Genomic DNA, 20,887 nt, shown 5'->3' with positions numbered 1-20,887 from the left:
GGTGAGCAGGGAACCCAGAAAACACCTCGGGTCCCAACTTAGTCCTCCCAACCAATAGGGACTGGTTCTGAGACAGTTTCATAGGAGGCCTCTGTGAAGACAGAGGCTGTTTCTGACATGGTCCAGAAGTGGAACACAGAACATGAGATAGTCTAGAAGTCAAGTTTGGCCCCAGTGCTTCAGGTGCCTGACACCCTCTTCTCTGTAAGGGGCTCGGATTTTCCAATCTCCAGTGAGAGAGGAAAATCTGTTACTCCTAGCTGACCACAGTGCTTCAAGATAAAAGAGGGTTCCTTGGACGGAGTCAGGAATGAATCCTGACAAGTCAGATCTCACCATTGCTGGCTGGGACAGTGCTTGGGGGTGGGAAGGGGAATGTAATTTCTAGTGTGTGATAGGACGGAAGCTCTTCTTGAATTGTGCCACTTACCCACTCACACTTGGGCACATCGGGGGACCACGTTCTGTTGTCTAAGCAAGTGATACTTTCAGGACCGACCAGCTTAAAACCAGAGTCACACTGGATGCTGACATTTTCAAGTTCAACATATTGAATTTTATCCACGGACAGCTTTCCATGGGCTATTTCTGGTTTTGGACACAGAGCTACAAAGGAAACATGGTTTTAAAGAATCTGTAAATCTAAGAAAAAGTACAGGACAGCAGGCTAAGATTATAACTATTATGGGTGCTGCTAATTGTTCTAGCTCTTCTTTTGTTTGGTAACAATAATATTAATTCCACTTTTGTTGAGCACTGACCACATATCACAGTCGAGCTAAGCATTTTAGGTGAGTCTCTCAGCTCTGTGAAGTGAGGGCTGTTCTTATTCCCATCTTACTAGGAGAAAGTGGAGATATAGACAGTTTAATAAACCTGTCTGAAGGGCGCCGGGGTGGCTCAGTTGATTTTGTGTCGAATTGGACTCAAATCATGAACTCAGGATTCACGAGTTCAAGCCCCACATTGGGTTTTCTCCTGTCAGTGCAGAGCCCAATTCAGATCCTCTGTCTCTCTCTGCCTTTCCTTCTCCTGCTCGATCAAAAATTTATTCAAAAATAAGGAAATATTTTAAAAACAAACAGGGAAAAAAAAGCAGAAAAATTGTCTGAGGTCTTCATTTATTTAAAGATGATGGGTCCCATGATACGCTATATAAAAACATGTGATCACGGGTTCCCAGGATTCAAAGCAATAACCTTCCCATCTCAATGCCAGCAACACACTAGGCATTATACAGTCTAGAAAAAGTCAAGTTAGGACTCAGTCCTTCTAGGTATCTGACAACCTCTTCTCCTATTGCCCCCTGTGTGCACTGGAGACCATGGTGACATATAATCCCCGGAGTTGCTGATGGCAAAGTGTTAGCAACCTGTGTGCATGTAAAACCCAGAGCCAATCTTGACTCATCTGTCCCCACTACAGATGGGCACATGCAGCCTATGTCATGGGCAGGTGGTGCATCTGCACGGGGCTGTGATGGAAGTATGTGCCACTCTGGGATGATTGGAACTGGCCCGTGAGAGTCCACATTCATGCTAGAGCAAGCCTCCATGGAAATTTTGCCACAGGCCATATATCACGTGCTCCACCTGCAGAATGTTTCTTAAAAGTAAGAATGGGGCTGAGTTTTACAACTGGGAGAAAGACTGGGGAGGTTGATGTTAATATTGTCCCTTTGTAAAGTCTGCATCCTGAACACAGTAATGATTTCAAGTCCATCAAATCAGATCAGATGTTTCCTCCCTGCCTCTGGCAGGAAGAAGCTTTACTCTCCATGCTTTGGTGACACCTCCACCCACCAGACTGAGAAGGGAGCTGGAGTTACCTTTACACTGAGGGGTTGCAGGGGACCAGCGTGAAGAACTGCAGGAGAGTCTGGCTTCTCCAACCAGAGTGTATCCTTTGTCACATTTGTATATCACCTCAGTTCTGAATACGCTGTATGTTTTTTGTCGTTCATAATATCCATGGGCAACGGTAGGAGGGAAATCACAATCTTGATGGTGAGAGATAAAAGTGAGAGAGCATGAAATTGTAGAATGTAAAATAAAACTCACCCCAGAACCTGTGTGGTTTGTAGGAGGCTTCATTCTGTCCTTCGTCTCCTCTGCCCATAAGATCACTTAGCCAAAGCCTAGACCTGGGCTTCCCTCCTGTAAGCCTCAGGCTGAGGAACCACCACGGCCCCCTTATTAGACCACTTGATGGTCATTTCCAATAGCATCAAAAGTATAATAGGAATAAACAAAATTAATACTTGGCCCAAACCCCATATTGAATTTTTGGCCTAAGGGGTAAGACCAATTGTATCCATGAAGTCAAGAGGAAGCCATTGATACTCCCCATTCCCTCCCCCAGGAAGCAAAGACACTATATTAACAAAAACATCATATACAAAGGGGCAGGGAGAAATGGTAAAATCGGTGTCATTCTTGAAGAACTAAATTATATTTCCATCATATCGCCATTTACTTCCCCAATCTGTCTACCTGGAAAAATAGGAATATGAAAAATACAGTAAAGTATTGAAAACTGAACATTTTAGTCTCATTTCAGATGTGGTATCTTTGGTAAAGTAGACATAAGTATCTTCAGGTAATTGAGGTCACTGGTTTGGCTAGTGCCTTCCTTCTATTCATCCCACTCAGAAAGAAAGTCTCAGAAACAGTTTGCATACACATGGAAGGATCCAATCCCACATCTATAGTTTTAGACCTGGATTGTGATTAGTCTCTGGCGCCTGTCACAAAAGAGCCTGAAGATACTAAGACTGTCTGGACATCCACATTTCCAGTATATCTAAGGCATCGTGTTAATTCTACTGAATGGGCAAGAAGCCAGTGTGTAGATAGATAGACAGAGAGATACATTGATAGATAGATTCTCTAGATCTAGTTATAATATACATATGACATCATTGCCAAGAAGAATCTAGCATGAAGTCATATATATATAGATATCCTAATCTAGATGATAGATGATAGAAAGATAGAGAGATAGATAGATATAGATAAGTCATTTAGATCTAGTTATATGACACCATGGACAAGAAGATTCTAGCATGATGTCATATATAGAGGGATATCTAGATTTAGATGATAGAGACAGAAGAGCAGAGAGAGAGAGACAGAAACAAAGAGAGAGAGAAAGAGAGAGATCTGTGCCAGTTCCTGGTGCAGACCTCCTAAACCTTTGTAAATTCCTAAGTGCTGAGAACACTAAAAACATCTTTTTCCTACTGAGACAACTTTCAGTGGCTCCTGGATGGGAGCTGGTCACCAGAAAGACCAAGCCATGAATAAACCTTAGAAGGTTTCAGCCCCATTCTCCTCTCCAAAGAGGGGAGAGGTTGGAAACAGTGTCAGTAACTGATCACACTACAGAGGGTGAGCCTCCATAAAATCTTAGGAGTATATGGTTTGGAGAGCTGTCAGGTGGCTGAACACATCCAGATACTATGAAGGTGATGTACAGCAACTCACAGGGACAGGGGCGCCTGTGCCTGGGACCCTCCCAGACTTCACTCTATATATCGCTTCATTTGGCTGTTCATTGTATCCTTCATCATACCATTTAATAAACTGGTAAATACAAAAGAAAGTGTTTCCCTCAGTTCTGTAAATAACTTAGGCAAATTAATGGAACTTGAGAAGGAAGTTATGGGAACCTCCAATTTGTATCCTAGATTTTGGTGGTAACCTGGGGACATACTATCCTCAATTGGCATATGAAGTCGAGAGGGACGTGGCAATTCTGTGAGACTGAGTCTTTAAGCTGTGGGATGTGACACTATCTCCAGGTCAATACTGTAGGCATTGAGTTAAATTATAGGACACCCAGATGGTGCTGTGGAGAATTCTTGATGTAAGAAAAAACCCCACATGTTTGGTCACCAGAAATGCTGTGGGTATTCTGCGTGACTAGTAAAAAAGACACACAAGAGAGACTTAGGAGGTGAAGGGAAAGCCTGAGGCTTTCCCAACCTGCAGAATGATGCTCCAGAATATAGCCTATAAAGATTCAAGGGATTGCCAGATCAATACAATATGTAGAGGTCCACGGCAATGGCTGCTAGGCTATCCCTCCAAACTAAAGTCAAATTCTTATAAATGGCCCATCACAGCAAGAAAAAAATGATGAACAACATTATAGAACTTTCTGGTTTCTAGAGGCTGCATGTTCCATACTTGGGAATACTATTCCTGACCATGCGCTAGATGACAAACACAGTTGGGTTGGAGTGCAGCCTCTGTTGGGAGAGGACTCTCTCTTGGCAGCTAGTCCAGTGTCAGGGAAATCGTTCTGTTTTTAAACCTTAGGACATTGCATATATAGCCTGGTACACTGAAGGTGGCTATAGTCGGAAAACATACAAATGTCAATGGGACTATCACAACACAGACCCTTGACTTCCGGAAGCAAGGCCATGCACTGCTCCAGAGAATTATGCACTCTTTGAGACATAACTCTTGACATGTTGTTTGGTCCTGATAGAAACCGTGCCTGACATTGGGTCATGAAGTGAGCATGTGCCCAAATCACGCTTCCTGAGCTATTGTATTGGAACCAACAAGTTATAAGGCCAGGCAGGCAACACACAATTCACTATAAAGTGGGAGTCATCATCTGGTGTTGAGCATGTGCAGGACCCGATGGCACAAGAACCTGCACAAAGATGGAAGCCTGGACTCTCCCTGTGCCCATCCACGGTGGCCCAGGTGCTGCTTTAGCTCACACTTATGGCTCTGTGGGCATGTCTATGATAACCAATTGACAGAACAGAAAAAAGCCGAGCCTGGATCATAGGCATATAGTCTGGGTATGTGTGTGCAAGCTAAATGGATGGATGCAGAAGGAAAGAAGGAAGTTTGAGGAAGAAAGGACGTTAGTTTAGAAAGACGGCTTCAAATAGATTTGAATGTGTATTGAACTGCAGATTGGGTATATGGACCAGAAAGAAGACAAAAAAAGGACAAAAATCCAAAAATAACAAGGCAATAATTGAAAAGTCCAGCTTATCTATTAGATGTGGCCTATTTTCCTGATTCAGAAAAGCAAAGCAAAGAACCAAGATCAAGACATTGGAAAGAAACAATGGGGTGGGGGGTGGGAAAAGGAAAGTTGGACTGGGGGTGGTGGGCAGTGCTCTTTAACAAATTTATCCATTCTAAAAACCATGCAGGTTATATAAAATCTTGTAGCTAATTTCAAACCTTTCCTTATTAATCTCCATCACTTTGATACAAAGAAACATCTAAAATAACACAAATCCAAAAGCTCTTACTCTCATCACATGTTGGTGTTTTGGGATACCATGTGCCATCTGCTTGACATGTAGCTTCAAACGTATATCTCTTATAACACGTATATAAAATTGCATCTCCCTTGAAAAAAGGACAGCTATTGGCAGCACTAGTTTTCTTTTCAATTATTTGGCCATCGTTCTTCAGGTTTGGTATTGGGCAACATACCTCTAAAAAATTAAAAATGAGACTAAAGGTTAGTAAAATCACTGCAATGAGGCTTTGATGGATAATAAGCTCATTCCCACCTTTTGGGCATGTCACCACTGAAGAGAACTTAGAGACAGAAGAGGGTTCCAGAGACACTTTGGGTCTGCTTGCCCTGCCCCTGATTGCTAAAGTAGTCCAACCCAGTCATTTCCTTCCAACTACATAATTTCATTAGGAGGTTCCAAAATAAGAAGTTGGATGAAACCTGTACGAAAGTGTAAATTTTCTGAAGTATTCAAAAACAGTGACAAATAACATCGATTGCTTTGTGTTTTCACTAGGGTTACAACATTATTAACCTCTCCAATAACTTACACTGCCTCAGTAACAGGAGGAAATATGTCCCTAAAAGTTTATATCCACCTGACAGCTAATGCACAGGAAAATATTTGAATTACTGCACATGGCCAGGATTTTTCTTTTTTGATGTCAAATTTAAGAGAAAGAGCTTTTTAAGTTCTTTCATTTTAATGCAATAAGAGCTGATGTAAAGATATGCTTTTTTATTAATTAGTAGAACTACTTTCAGGTAGAACTTGATATTGTTTGATGTAAGAGAAATTATCATAGCAAATTAAAATATCCTATTCTTCACATCAGGAGATTGACTAGCACTACGATAGGGATATTTTAGGCATACTCAAATACTCTTGCCACTCATTTATTTATGAATTATAATAAAAACATCCAATATTTATGTATTTTCCACATTATATAATGTTTAGGTAATACTGCAAAAGTACTTTTAAGTATTTTAGTCATGAGTCCAAGTCCACACTGTTTCACAATTTCTGATAACTAGGATAAATACCATTTCACTTCTGATTTTTATTATCTTTTCTTTAAATGTTTTATTTATTTCTGAGAGAGAGAGAAAGAGAGAGCATGACCAGGGGAGGGTCAGAGAGAGAGGGAGATACAGAATCTGAAACAGGCTCCAGGCTCTGAGCTGGCTGTCAGCACAGAGCCCGACATGGGGCTTGAACCCACGAACCGTGAGATCATGACCGGAGCCGAAGTCAGACGCTTAACAGACTGAGCCACCCAGGTGCCCCTTTATTATCTTTTAATAGTTTCTTTTTTTAAGTTTATTTATCTTGAGAGACAGAGAGAATTAGTGAGGGAGTGGCATGAGAGAGGCAGGGAGAGAAAACTCCAAGGAAGCTCCATGCTGACAATGGGGCTCCATCTTACAAACCATGAGATCATGACCTGAGCTGAAATCAAGAGTCGGATGCTTAACTGACTGAGCCACCCAAGTGCCCCTCACCCCTCCCTTCTGCTTTTTAAATGATTAAAAAATATCCTTTATTAAAGAATTAAATCAATAAGACTCTAGTGAGTAAAATAAATATTATTTTAAAGTAGGTTTTTAAACTTCCAACAAACCAAAGTCCAGGCAAGATGACTTCACTATTCACAGGTTAATTCTACCAAACATTTAAAGAAGAGTTAATGTCCATTCTTCTCAAAATATTTTGAAAACAGTAGAAGGAAAACTTCCAAATTTCTTCTATGGAAACAATATTACCTTGATACCAAAACCAGAAGAAAAAAAAACACTAGAAAAAAAAAACTGCAGGCAATATTCCTGATGAACACAGATGCAAAAATTCTCAACAAAATATTAACAAACCAAGTTCACCAATACATTAACAGGACTATTCAATATAATCATGTGGGATTTATACCAGGAGTGGAAGTATGGTTCGATATTTGCAAATCAATGAATGTGATACATCAAATTAACAAGAGACAAAATATTTTTTAAAACATATAATCATTTCAAAAGATGCAGAAAAAAGATTGGACAAAACACAAGATCCATTTGTGACCAAAAAAAAAAGTTTCAACAAAGTGGGTTCAGAGGAAACATACTTCAACATGAGAAGGTCACATATGAAAAACCCATAGTTTGTCATCATAATGATCATGGTGAAAAACTGAAATCTTTTCCTATAAGATCAAGAATAAGACAAAGCTGCTCACTCTTGCCACTTTAATTCAACATAGTACTGGAAGCCCTAGCTGTAGCAATCAGACAAGAAGAAGAAGTAAGAGGCATCCACATTGGTAAGGAGGAAGTAAAACTGTCACTATTTGCATATGACATGATACTATATATAGAAAATCCCCGAGACTCCAACAAAAACTATTAGAACTAATAAATTAAAACAGTCATAGGACACAAAATTAATATATAGAAATCTATAGTGTTTCAGGACCCCGGGTGGCTTAATTGGTTAAGTGTCCAACTCTTGATTTCATCTCAGGTCATGATCTCACAGTTGTGAGTTCAAGCCCTGCATGGGCTCTGCACTTACAATGTGCTGACTGCTTTGGATTCTTTCTCTCCCTCTCTCTTGGCCTTTGCTCGCTCGCTCTCTCTCTCTCAAAGTAAATAAATAAAAGCTTTAAAAAAAATCTCTTCAGTTTCTATATACTAATAACAAAGTAGCAGAAAGAGTGATTAAGAAATTAGTCCCATTTACAATTGTACCAAAAAGAATAAGATACCTAGGAATAAATTTAACCAAGGAAATGAAAGACCTATACTCTGAAAACTATATAGCACTCATGAAAGAAATTTAAGATGACACAAACAAAAAGAGAGATATGCATGCTCACGGACTGGAAGAATTAATATTCTTAAAATATTCATACCACCCAAAACAGTCTATGGATTTAAGGCAATCTCCATCAAAATGCCAATAGTATTTTTCACAGAACTAGAACCAACCATCTTAAGATCTATATGGAACCATAAAGACCTCTAACAGCTAAAATAATCCTTATAATGAACAAAGTTGGAAGTATCACAACTCCAGATTTTAGGACATACTACAAAGCTATAGTAATTAAAACTGTATGGTGCTAGCACAAAAATAGACACATAGATCACTAGAACAGAATAGAGAGTGCCAAAATAAACCCATGTTTATATAATCAATTAATCTATGACAAAGAATATACAATGGGGAAAACACAGTATTTTCAATAAATGGGTATTGAGAAAACGAGAGAGCTACATGCAAAAGAATGAAACTGGACCACTTTCCTACACCATACACAAGAATAAACTCAAAATGGACTAAAGACCTAAATGTGAGACCCAAAGCCATAAAACTCCAAAAAGAAAACATAGGAATTAATCTCTTGGACATTAGCATCAGCAACATTTTTATGGACTGTCTTTCCAAGCAAGGAAAGCTAACGCAAAAATAAATTGGTGGGACCTTGCCAAAATAAAAAGCTTTTGCACAGTGAAGGAATCCATCAATGAAACAAAAAGGCAATCTACTGAATGGAAAAGGATACTTGTAAATGATACATTCAGTTAAGGGGTTAATATCCAAAATATATAAAGAACTTATCAAACTCAACACTGAAAAAATAAAATAATCTGATCAAAACTGCCTGAATAGATGTTTTTATAAAGAAAACGTACAGATGGCCAATAGACACATGGAAAGTTGTTCAACATCACTAATCACCAGGGAAATGCAAATCAAACCACAGTGAGACATCACCTCAACCCTGTCAGAATGATTAGTATCAAAAGGACAAGAAATAACATGTGTTAGCTAGGATGTGGTGGAAAGGGAACTCTTGGACACCGTTGCTGGGAATATAAATTGGTGTGACCAAGACATGCAAGAATTCAAGTGTACATTGAAAGATGCATGGGTAAAGAAGATGTGGTGTGTGTGTGTGTGTGTATATTTACACACATTACTGAATATTACTCAGTCATAAAAAATAATGAGATCTTGCAATTTACAACGTATGGATGGGCCTAGATGGTATTATGCTAAGTGAAATAAGTCAGACAAAGACAAATACTATAGGATTTCACCCATATGTGGGATCTAACAAACAGCAAAATAATCAAAGCCAAAAAACCAAACAGACTTTAAATGCAGAGAACAAACTAGTGGTTGCCATAGGGGAGGCTACTGGGAGATGGGTGGAATAAGTGAAGAGAATCAAGAGGTGCAAATTCCCAACTGTAGAATAAATAAGTCCCAGAGATAAAAAGTAACATAAGGAATATAGTCAGTGATATTGCGATAACGTATGGTGACAGATGGTGACTACACTTATTGTGGTCACATTGAGTAATGTCCAGAATTGTCAGAGTATGTTGTACACATGAAATAATGTGACATTTTGTGTCAACTATACTTTAATAATAAGACAAGAAGAAAAGAAAAAGATGGAGGAAAACAGAAATACCCTTTTAACCATGTGTAAATAAGCATGAATTTATACAGAAAAAAATAGTGCATTAATTACAATCACTGTTCTTTATTCATTAAAGAGAAGCTTCAAAGACTTGTATTAATTACTTCTTTGATATTTAAGTGGTGGTAGTAATCATTAAATATATTTTAATTCAGTCATTTTATTAAAAATCCTTCATTTTATTTCCTTCAAATGAGTTTAAATCATTGCAATTAAGCTCTAAGTCCTAATGTGAAATAAGTGATCTTCCAATGAGTTGATCTAATTTACAACTTTTCATTACTTGTTCGTTTTACATATTCTTCAAGTTCCAGTCTATAGAATAAAGATTCCCTATATTCTGGGCCTCAGTGTCTTCACCTCTAAAATGGCCAGATTCTCATATGTGGAAGAAAGCATTTTCTCCTTCTGTCCTCAATTCCACTGAAACCCATAAAATTGCATCCACCTGTCTCTCAGCCCCTCACATTCTCTCAGAAAGAGAAAAGACATCTCTTACCAGTTAGACTGGACAAAGTCTCCTGTCTATCCCTCTGAGGCAAGAGTACTGGGTCAGGGGTCAAGGTCTGTCTTCTAGAGGAAGGTCACGAGACCCAACTCCTATAGCCTGCAGTCTCATAGTTCAAAGACATGAGACACAAGTCATCTTGCAGCTGGTTGAGCTCATGACTGTGTCATAGTCTTTCCTTCTACTAAGCACCCCAAAGACTACATTGGAGAGGAAAGGGCTGTGGTGGGGGCCTGGCTTTGTCCATAGATGAGCACTATCCTCCATTCTCCCTGCACCAGTAATGATGCTATTTAATGTGCATAATACTTCACATCTGTACCATATCCCATTTGATTGTGAACAAGGATAAGGAAAAGTTATAATTCTCAGCTCCTCCAAGACTTGCATAATCTCTTCTGACAGTAATACTTCACTCTTCTGTTGATTTATTATAATTCTCAACTTAGCTTGAAAGATAAAACTGCATTCATTTAAGATAAGAAAAGAAATCCTGGCACGATGCTCAGCATCCCTCCTCATCAGGGAAATACAAATCAAAACCACACTGAGATACCACCTCACACCAGTCAGAGTGGCTAAAATGAGCACATCAGAGAACTCTAGATGCTGGTGAGGATGTGGAGAAACGGGCACCCTCCTACACTGTTGGTGGGAATGTAAACTGGTCCAGCCCCTCTGGAAAACAGTGTGGAGGTTCCTCAGGAAACTAACAATAGAACTCCCCTATGACCCAGCAATAGCACTGCTAGGAATTTACCCAAGGGATACAGAAATGCTGAGGCATAGGAGCACATGCACCCCAATGTTCATAGCAGCACTCTCCACAATAGCTAAAACATGGAAAGAGCCTAAGTGTCCATCAACAGATGAATGGATCAAGAAGATGTGGTTTATCTATACCATGGAATACTACATGGCAATGAGAAACAATGAAATCTGGCCATGTGTAGCAACATGGATGGACCTTGAGGGTGTTATGCTGAGTGAAATAAGTCAGGCAGAGAAGGACAAATATCATATGTTTGCACGTATAGGAGGATTAGGAGGAACTTGACGGAGGAACAAGGGGGAGAAGAAGGGCGGAAATGGTGGGGGAAAGGGAGAGAGGCAAACCATGAGAGATTCTTGAATGCTGACAAAAACTGAGGACTGATGGATGTGGGGGGGAGGGGGGGATGGGCATGGAGGAGGACACTTGTGGGGATGAGAACTGAGTGTTATGTGGAAACTAATTTGACAATAAACTATTTGTAAAAAAAAAAAGAAAAGAAAAGAAATCCTGGCACATTTTGGACATTTAATACACAAAAAGATTTAAAAAGCAGAAACTCACCCTTACACTCTACATGTGGGGTCCAAGTCAAATTTTCCTGACAAGTCACAGTCGTAGGCGAATCTGAAATAGGCTTATAGCCATCATTGCACCTGTACTTCAACATAGTTCCAACACTATAAATTCTCTGATTTGTTGACATGTGGTGGTTATATGTTTCCCAGGAGGCATTTGGGATGTCTGGTAAGCCAATACAACTATCTGCTCGTAAAGGAAGAACAAGGGGGAAAAGACACTGTTACTAGTGATGCAGCAGTGACCATCAACTAGCCTGTCCCTACCAAAGGATCTCCTGTGATCATTCAGTCAGAAACCATCTTGGCCTGGCTGATGCATCGACCACACCAGAAACAGACTAGCACCAAGTTATCATTATTAGTATTAATGTAATTCTTAAGGATCCACATGAGTTTATAATTTCAGAGTGTCAGAATCATAGTTAGGCCATATAATAAATTTGAGGAATTTAGAAAAAGTGTCCCCCCCATGGGGGGAAATTATCATAATGTAATGATTTTTTTTGGAAGGAAACAATTTTCTTCTAACTGCAAGAGAATTGTTGAAAGAAATATACTAATCCACAATGTCTACCATGTTAATGTCTCCCTTTAGCACTGGAGAGTCCACAACCTGCACAACTGTATGTGGCAACCTTTTGTGATTATAGAAGATATCGCCCAGTGGACTGTCTCATTTTTTTCCCCCAACAACTACAAGACGTAGACAGTCATTGATCTAAATTTAAGTTTTCACTGTGAATCAAGTGGGTCTCATCATACAAGTATGCCCTCACCAACATTTCTGGGTAATTAAGATGAAAACATGAAATCCTTTTATGGTCCATACTTACTGAGCTCACAAGTGGGAGGAGGAGGATTCCAGCTGTTATCTTCTTCACAGTGGATTAAACTGCTTCCTTTGAGAATAAAACCTCTATTGCAGTCAAATACCATGGAGTCTTTATAAGTATAGTGGGGTCCAAATCCCAAGATTATTTTTCCATTTTGAATCTCTGGCTTAGAACAAGAGATTTCTAAAGAATCAAAAGAAGATATGAATGGATTATAAAGGAGAAATGGAAATGAGGATATTACTGCTGTTGTTAATCCAGTGTCAACTATAACACAAAAGCCTAATACAGTATATGCCAAGTGGATGCATACAAAACATTTTTTAATGTTTGTTTATTATTTTTGAGAGAGACAGAGACAGAGCGCAAGTGGGAGAGAGGCACAGAGGGTGGGAAACACAGAATCTGGAGCAGGCTCCAGACGCCAAGCTGTCAGCACAGAGCCTGATGCAGGGTTCGAACCCACGAACCATGAGATCATAACCTGAGCCAAAATCAAGAGTCCAACACTTAACCGACTAAGGCACCCAGGTGCCTCCAAAGCTCTTTTAAGAAGCCAGGGCATAATTTACTTTTCTCTCTTCACCTATTGAGCAGATTTTGAAAGCACGTTTTGATGTGCAGGTACCACAAGATTAAAGCATCATGGACTGCTTAAGTTTGTTGCTAAACTACCACCCAGACTACACTGCCCTGGAATCTCCCAGACATGGAGCAGACTCAGTGTGAATGAAAACCAAATTCACTTTGCAAAGCCGATGAGAGATTGGTGCTGCTCATTACTGCACAGTGGTACACCATGCATAAGTCAGTTGGGGAGAAGAAATGAAAGCATCATAGCAATAATTACTCTTGTAATCATTCCATTTCCCCCAACAAATTCACCTTCCAATCCAAAATTCACCATTGTGACTTACCTTTATTTTTTTAATTTTTAAAATTATTTTGAGAGAGAGAGCACACACGAGCGGAATGGAGCAGAGAGAAAATCTCAAGCAGTCTCCATGCTCAGTGTGGAGCCAGATGAGAGGCTCCATGCAGGACTCGATATGGAGGAGAAGGGCTCGATCTCATGACCTGATCGATGATCATGACCTGAGCTAATATCAAGAGTCAGATGCTTCACCAATTGAGCCACCCAGGCACCATGACTTACTCTTACAAGTAGGAGGACTTGGGCTCCAGACGCCTATTTTTTTATTTTCCACTGTGCAAGAAATGGAGGCTTTGCCTAACAGTGAGAAGTTGGGGTCACAGCTGTAGGTAACAGAAGAGCCGTATATATAGAAATCTTCATCTCCACCATTGTGTTTCCCATTGCTGATGGCTGGAGGAGGCTCACACTTAGCAACTGGGATGAGAAAGAAATAATCAGGGAACGTATCCTTGCAAATCTAAAATTCATGATACAAATTTTAATGGAGGATAGAAGATGCAGCAAAGATGCACAGGAGTTTTAGTACTGAACATCATTTAGGCTTATGCTGAAGTTAGAAAAAGTCTTTACTTACTTATACATTGTGGGAGAGGATCACTCCAATCAACTCCTTTATCATAGATATCACAATGACTAGTGGCTGAGCCAATTAAAACATATCTGAATAAGACAGGACCAAAGATTTCAATGAAATTCTTCGGACTCTAAATGAAGTTGGATAAAGAGGTCTAAACAAATTAACTGATTACTCAATATTTTAAAAAATGAAGAAACAATGTTTTCCAAATAGCACTTCCCACTGAGCACTCCATTCAGTAAAACTTCATCATTGCAATGAGATGTGCATGTTTGTTCATTCATTCTTTTATTCTGGAATCTATTGTTGGATATCAACTATTTATTAAGCGTGGAGTTTATCCCGAGCTCAAACAGAACAATGTAGGGTAAAAGGCTTTTCATTTGAGTGTGCTCTGCAGTGTTTTTGTAGAGGACAGTACCAGCCAGGTTACTGGCCCCAAACATTCATGTCCTCTGACATGCAGCCTACTTCTGACTTAGAGGTGCTTACCCTCTCCAATACACCATTAACTCCCTGTTCACGATTCCCATTTTTATAGCTCTTTACAAGTTCTAAGCTTTCTTTAATTTGTCTTACTGCCTTCTGTATATTATGGTAACAGAAAGAAAAGGCACTGTTAGTATGTTTTAAAATTGTACTCTCATCAAGGAATAATGTACACTCTGAATGAAGCCTAATGCAAATGTGACCTCTGGCAAACTAGAGGATTTACTTAATGATAACGTAAAGAAAAATGAATCTTTTAATAAGATAAAAGAGAGTGAGAAGTAAGTATTTTTTTTATTTTGAAATTTCTTAAAAATGTAAGTTTTCCAAACTACCCAGGAAACCAACTGAAAAGTGTGGTTTCCAGTTTTTCCAACGGAGCACTTTAGTGTTCTGCCAGCTCTTCCATTCTGAGTCCTCTCATTTTCCGTGTTGGGAGCCATAAGGGATAAATAAGGCTCACATATGTGAGAAAATCAAACTAAAGAAAACAACATTATAGGAAAATATTAAACACAGATAGCAAGCAAAGGAAAATCAACACATACTTAGTTGGAGAACCTGAAGGAGGAACACAAAACAAAACAAAATAGCTATTTTAAAATGGATATCAAAGAAAGTATTACAGAAGTAAAATATTACCTAATCTACATTTTAAAATAGCAGCAAATAGCAAAAAATGTTGACCTAAATGATATATTCCAAGACAGCAAAGAGTAAAATTACTGAAAATTATTTTGAGCTAAAGGCACTTGAAATGGCAGACACAGGAAAGGCACTTGGACTTCCCTTTTCTTCCTGAAAGCAGGAGATAAAATTGTCATGTGGGAGATACTCTCCCTATACCACGAGGAAAAGAACAATCTTATCACCAGAGATGAAAAGTTGAAGCCAAGAGAATTCTTTACAAACAGACCTTGTGAAAATAACCCTTAATCTTCCTGTAGCTTCCCCATGTATTTTTGTTATTTTTCTACAATTGCTACTTTTTTTTCAACCTAGCATATAAACACTTGGGTCTAATCACCTCTTGGGTCTTCAGTTCTCCTGCTGTAGGCTCCCCTGTGTGTCTAAAAATAAAATGTGTATGCTTTTCTCCGGTTAATCTGTTTTATATCAACCTAATTCTCAGGCCCAGTCAGAGACCCTAAGAGGGGAGAGGAAAAGTGTTGCATCCCCTACAAGAGCCTATTTTTGTCCAGGGAGACTCAACATTTAAAAGAGTCTATTCTTCAAAACTTAAGTTAAACACTAATCCAGCACTGATTTTAAAATATGGCTAAATTTAGAGGCTGCTGGGTGGTTCATTCAGTTAAGCATCCAACTTTGGCTCAGGTCATGATCTCATAGTTCCTGAGTTTGAGCCACACTCATTCTCTCTCTTTCCCCCCCTCTCTCTCCCTCTCTTCCTCTCTCTCTCTTTCTCTCTCAAAATAAATAAACTTTAAAAAAATAAAATAAAAAAATGCTTAACTTAAAACTTTATGTAAAAAACAAACAAGTTTTGTCTGCCTTTTTTTTAAAGGCAGTAAGGCAAGACTACTTATATTGGCTGTTAAGACACATTATAAAGTCTTGATAAGCAGGTCACTGTGAAATGAGTATATAAATATAGAGGCAAACAATGGGATTTAGTAGAAACATATAGATACATACATGATATATATGAGACACATATGAGAATTTAATGCAGTACCAAAAAGCGCTCTCAAATTAGTAAACTGAAGATGGACTTTTGCGGTAACAGGAAAGTCATATGGAAAAATATAGCCTAAAATATGCACTTCATGCTGTATATTATATGTTGACTCTAAATGGATCAAAGCTTTAAACTTTAAAAATATGAAAACGTGCAAGCAGTAGAAGAAATCTAGGCAAATACTTTAAAATCTTGTATTGGAGAAGGACTTTTAAACAATGACCTAAAATCTGGAAGTCATTTTATTTTATTTTATTTTATTTTATTTTATTTTATTTTTTTATTTATTGATTTGAGAGAGAGAGAGAGAGAGAGAGAGAATGAAGGGGAGAGACAGAGGGAGAGAGAGAACCCTAAGCAGCAGACTCCAAGCTCAGCATAGAGCACACTCATGAGAATGAGATCATGACCTGAGCCAAAATTAAGAGTCTAACGCTTAACCAACCGAGCCACCTAGGTGCCCCACCCCCCGAGAAGTCATTTTAAAAAGAGAAATTGATGAACTTGAAGCAGAAACACATTTTTTCCTTGAGAAGAAAAAAAATGTAAAAAGAAAAATTATATACTTGGGGAGAAAGTTTGCAATTCATATCAGAAAAAAACTCTAAACCCTAATAAGCACAGGTTCATGTGTGTATATCCTGTGTATATATAGAGGTTCATGTATGTATATATCTAGCCTAAAAATTAAGAATAAAAATTCAACAAATTAATTGAAAATATAGGCAAAGGGATATGCCAAATAGTCCACAAATAAGTAGTGTTCTTGAACACGTAAAAATATGTTCAGCCTCACTCATAATAAGAGAAATATACATTGAAACTATAGTGAAATTCCAGTTTTACCTATTAAATTGGAAAATTTTCAAAAACTTTATAAGCTTTCAAAAGCTTGGCAATACAGAAAGTTTTTGAAGAGAAAGACATTTACATACTCTGCAAAACACTGTAACCTTTAAGGAGAGCAATTTTGCAATATCTTTAAAATTTTCAAAAATGTGTACTCTTTGACCCAGAAATCCCGCTCTGGAAATTGGCCCTATAGATATAACTACATCTGTACAAAATTATTTATGTACAAGGTAATACATCAGAGCACCATTCAGAACAGCAAAAATTGGAAACATTCTATGAAGCTGTAAAGGTAAATCAATGAGGAACTTCTATGCACAAATGTGGAACTATGTCCTGTATACACTGATGAGTAAAAAACAAGACAAGATTCAGGGGTGCCTGATTGACTCAGTCAGTTGAACAGCCAACCCTTGATCTCAGCTGAGGTGACAATCCCAGGGTTGTGGGATCAAGCCCTGCATTAGGCTTCATTCTGAACATGGAGCCTGTTTGGGATTCTCTTTACCTCTGCTCCTCTCCTCTACCTGCACTCACTCTCTCTCTGAAAGAAAGAAAGAAAGAAAGAAAGAAAGAAAGAAAGAAAGAAAGAAAGAAAGAAAGAAAGAGAGAGAGAGAGAGAGAGAGAGAAAGAAAGAAAGAAAGAAAGAAAGAAAGAAAGAAAGAAAGAAAGAAAGAAAAGAAAGAGAGAGAAAGGAAGGAAGGAATCTTCAAAGCTATGTTCGTTGTTGGAAAGGTACAATAAAAATGTATACTGATTTCTTAACTTGCGTTTGTAAAAAATAAACACTAGAAAGATACTTAAGAAACCAATAAAAGTGGATCCTTGTTTAAGGACACAAAAGAATGGAGTGGGTGGTGAGAGAGTAGAAGTGAAAATTCTCAGTGTATACGGTTTTACATCATTTTTATTTTTGTTTTTGTTTTTTCTTTTAAATTTTTATAGTTTATTTTTGAGACAGAGAGAGACAGAGCATGAGTGGGGGAAGGGCAGAGAGAGGGAGACACAGAATCTGAAGACAGGCTCCAGGCTGTGAGCTGTCAGCACAGAGCCCGATGCGGGGCTCAAATCCACAAACCGTGAAATCATGACCTGAGCCGAAGTCAGATGCTTAGCCAACTGAGCCACCCAGGCGCCCAATCATTTTTACTTTTGAACTATATGAACACATTAGCTACTTTTTAAAAATTAATTTAAAAGAATTATTTCTAGATTGCTTCACACTCACCCTTCTGAGCAGGCGAATTCTATGTGTGATCCAAACAAGATATCTGTCTTAACTATCACTTGCCCATTTTGCAATTCTCCAGGGTGTCTGCATTTTTTCTCTGACAAAAAAAAATATTAAAATGATAATTAGTGATTCCATGTACTCATAGATAAGGCATTAGAAAAGAAGATTGACTGATTAGCTTTGACCTATGCTTCCAGAAAGACCTAGAAACTGAGATTCAAACTTATTTCTGATCCTGAAACATTAAATGTTTACTTTGGAGGATAAATGAATACAAAATGTGATCTCATATTTTTCTGGTACATTTCACAAATAAAGAAAAATACTCAGTTAAATCACTGTGGTTATGGAGTCTATGAACCAGGATAGACACTGATTAGGAATCTATGATCCATTCTATATCTGTAGCATGTACTTTGTATTTAGGCCACTCAAAACTGCATTTCATGAGTTACAAAAGGTATAACAAAAATTGTAGATTGTATGCCCTTACTATTGGAAAAACATTACAGAATTTATTCTCAACTGTAAGTGAATCACAGAATCTTCTTCCAAACACAGCAAATATTTTGGGTGAAGTTTCTTTGGAAACCGCATTACTGCTCTGTAGCCACATAACTTTTTTTTAAAAGTGTATGTGTTTATTTTGAGATAAAAAGACTGCATGCAAGTGGTGAAGGGGGAGAGAGAGAGAGAGAGAGAGAGAGAGAGAGAGAGAATCCCAACAGGTTCTGTGCGGTCAGGGCAGAGCCTAACACAGGGCTCAATTCCACAAACGGTGAGATCATGGCCTGAGCCAAAATCAAAGGTCAGAAGCTTAACCCACTGAACCACCCAGGCATCCTTAGCCATATAACATTTTTTTATAATTTTGTAAAGAATGAAGATGTTTTTCAAAATCTTAAAACTGAATTTGTAGTTCACTTTGGAAAGAAATGTTTATTGAACTATATTGCAAACGATAAACTTATTTTTCACTGCAACTAGGTAGTTTATAATTTTTATGGTTTTGTTATGTTTTTCAAAAGGTAGCACACATGTGTACATTGGAATCAGTAACTGACAACTAGATGGTTTCTTAGCAATCAAATATTATCAATTGTGTTCAGAAAACTTAATTCCTGAAACAATTTTGCAAAGAAGGGAAAAGCACGAATAAGAAAAATGATTGTTCACACTTACTGACACAGAACTCATCGTAGACCCATAAATTTCGTTGGCAGGTAAGAACCTGACTTTTAAAAAGATCCTTACTGTAACCAGGGCGGCAGGTGTATTTCAGGATAGTTCCAGACCTGAAGGAAGTCTGGTTCAACACATTTGTTGGAGAAGCAAAGTGTAAATTCGGTGGGACATCACAAATACCTGCACACCAAAAAGACGAAGAATCCCAGAAGTTAATACCTTGAAACACAGTGTCTTAATGTTTCAATAGTACAATTTTTAGAGGAAGAACCATTCTCCTCTAATCAAGAAAAATAACGACTCCTATTATCCCCATTGTTCAATGAATCCAGTGAGTGATCAGTAGCACATATTTGCTGATAAAGGATAATGATAATGTTAATGATGAATGATAGTAATAAAAGGCAGAACTCTTTCGTCCTCTTTCTGCTATTTATGAGATAACTTATCTAAAAGGATAGTAGATGTGATTTCATCCACCTATCAGATTCCTCAGATCTGCTGATTCCAAGGTAACTGGGCAAAGCCAGAAATTCCTACAATTTCCCTCAACAGAAGCATATCATTTCATCATAAAAACATTGTGTAAGATTGGTTGCCTCAGAAAAGGGAAACCCAGGTAGCTGGGAGATGGATAAGAACAACATTTTTTAGTTTGTATTTTTTGTGCATGCTGGATTTTGAATGGTGTGAAGGAAAAAGCATGGGGTCCTTGAAACATAAAAGTCTTAATCCTGCTGACCTTGCAATAATTAAATAGAGGATTAATTTACATTTCAGAAGTCCTAGTAGAAGTCTATACTTATTTCCCCTCTCTCTCTAGATAGACCCAGAAGCAGTGACAATTGCTTAGTCAGGCTGATAGATCATACAGATTGGTTTCAAGTCATCCTTGGGTGACAGATGCTTTGGAAATCCCTGGAGGAGAAATGATAGGAGGAAGTGTCTAGAAAATTGCTCCCTTTGTGGATAAAACAAATTACCCCTAAATCCCAAATAATTCCAAATCCCCATCAAATTTCAAATTCCAAATTTCTGATCAACTAAATCCCTTGTTGCTGAATGTGCTTTCTGCTGAAAGTTTAATCATCTGTTGGTCTTAAAAGTGAAAAAGTGGATGATCTTGAATATTTGTTGCCAATCTGAACTTATCTCTCTATTACTCACCAAGAACAGTAACAAACAGAGCAGCGACCAAGGTCATTTGGAAGAGAGTTGGATCAGAGACTTTCCACAGCCTAAATAAGGGACAGGCTGCCATTTTCTTTTTTCTATGATGGATCCCATTTGGAGCACAAGGGCGCATGACCTGATGCTTCTCCCACATTTTTCTGCTGAAAGAACTCAATTCAATAAACAGTTATTGAGAGACACTTGGGTGGTTCAGTCTGTTGAGCTGCAAACTCTTGATTTAGTCTCAGGTCATGATCCTAGGGCTGTGGGATAGAGCCCTGAGTT

General features: G+C 38.4%; 1 protein-coding gene across 1 annotated transcript in view; it reads right to left on the bottom strand.

Moving 5' to 3' along the window:
- Positions 1-20,735, bottom strand: part of C4BPA (complement component 4 binding protein alpha) — a 23,891-nt gene extending 3,156 nt beyond the window's left edge. Inside the window, exons 1-10 of the mRNA XM_077775095.1 lie at positions 20,597-20,735; positions 19,427-19,609; positions 18,239-18,338; positions 13,967-14,052; positions 13,612-13,806; positions 12,456-12,638; positions 11,606-11,806; positions 5,288-5,476; positions 1,829-1,999; positions 431-606 (exon numbers count right to left, since the gene is read on the bottom strand). Coding sequence (XP_077631221.1) covers positions 431-606; positions 1,829-1,999; positions 5,288-5,476; positions 11,606-11,806; positions 12,456-12,638; positions 13,612-13,806; positions 13,967-14,052; positions 18,239-18,338; positions 19,427-19,609; positions 20,597-20,735 — 1,623 coding nt within the window. The remainder of the gene's footprint in view (positions 1-430; positions 607-1,828; positions 2,000-5,287; positions 5,477-11,605; positions 11,807-12,455; positions 12,639-13,611; positions 13,807-13,966; positions 14,053-18,238; positions 18,339-19,426; positions 19,610-20,596) is intronic.
- Positions 20,736-20,887: the final 152 nt, after the last annotated feature.

Source organism: Crocuta crocuta, unplaced genomic scaffold (assembly GCF_008692635.1).
Source record: "Crocuta crocuta isolate KB4526 unplaced genomic scaffold, BGI_CrCroc_1.0 scaffold207, whole genome shotgun sequence".
Classification (NCBI taxonomy): Eukaryota; Metazoa; Chordata; class Mammalia; order Carnivora; family Hyaenidae; genus Crocuta; species Crocuta crocuta.
This window is presented reverse-complemented; position numbering and strand designations above follow the sequence as displayed.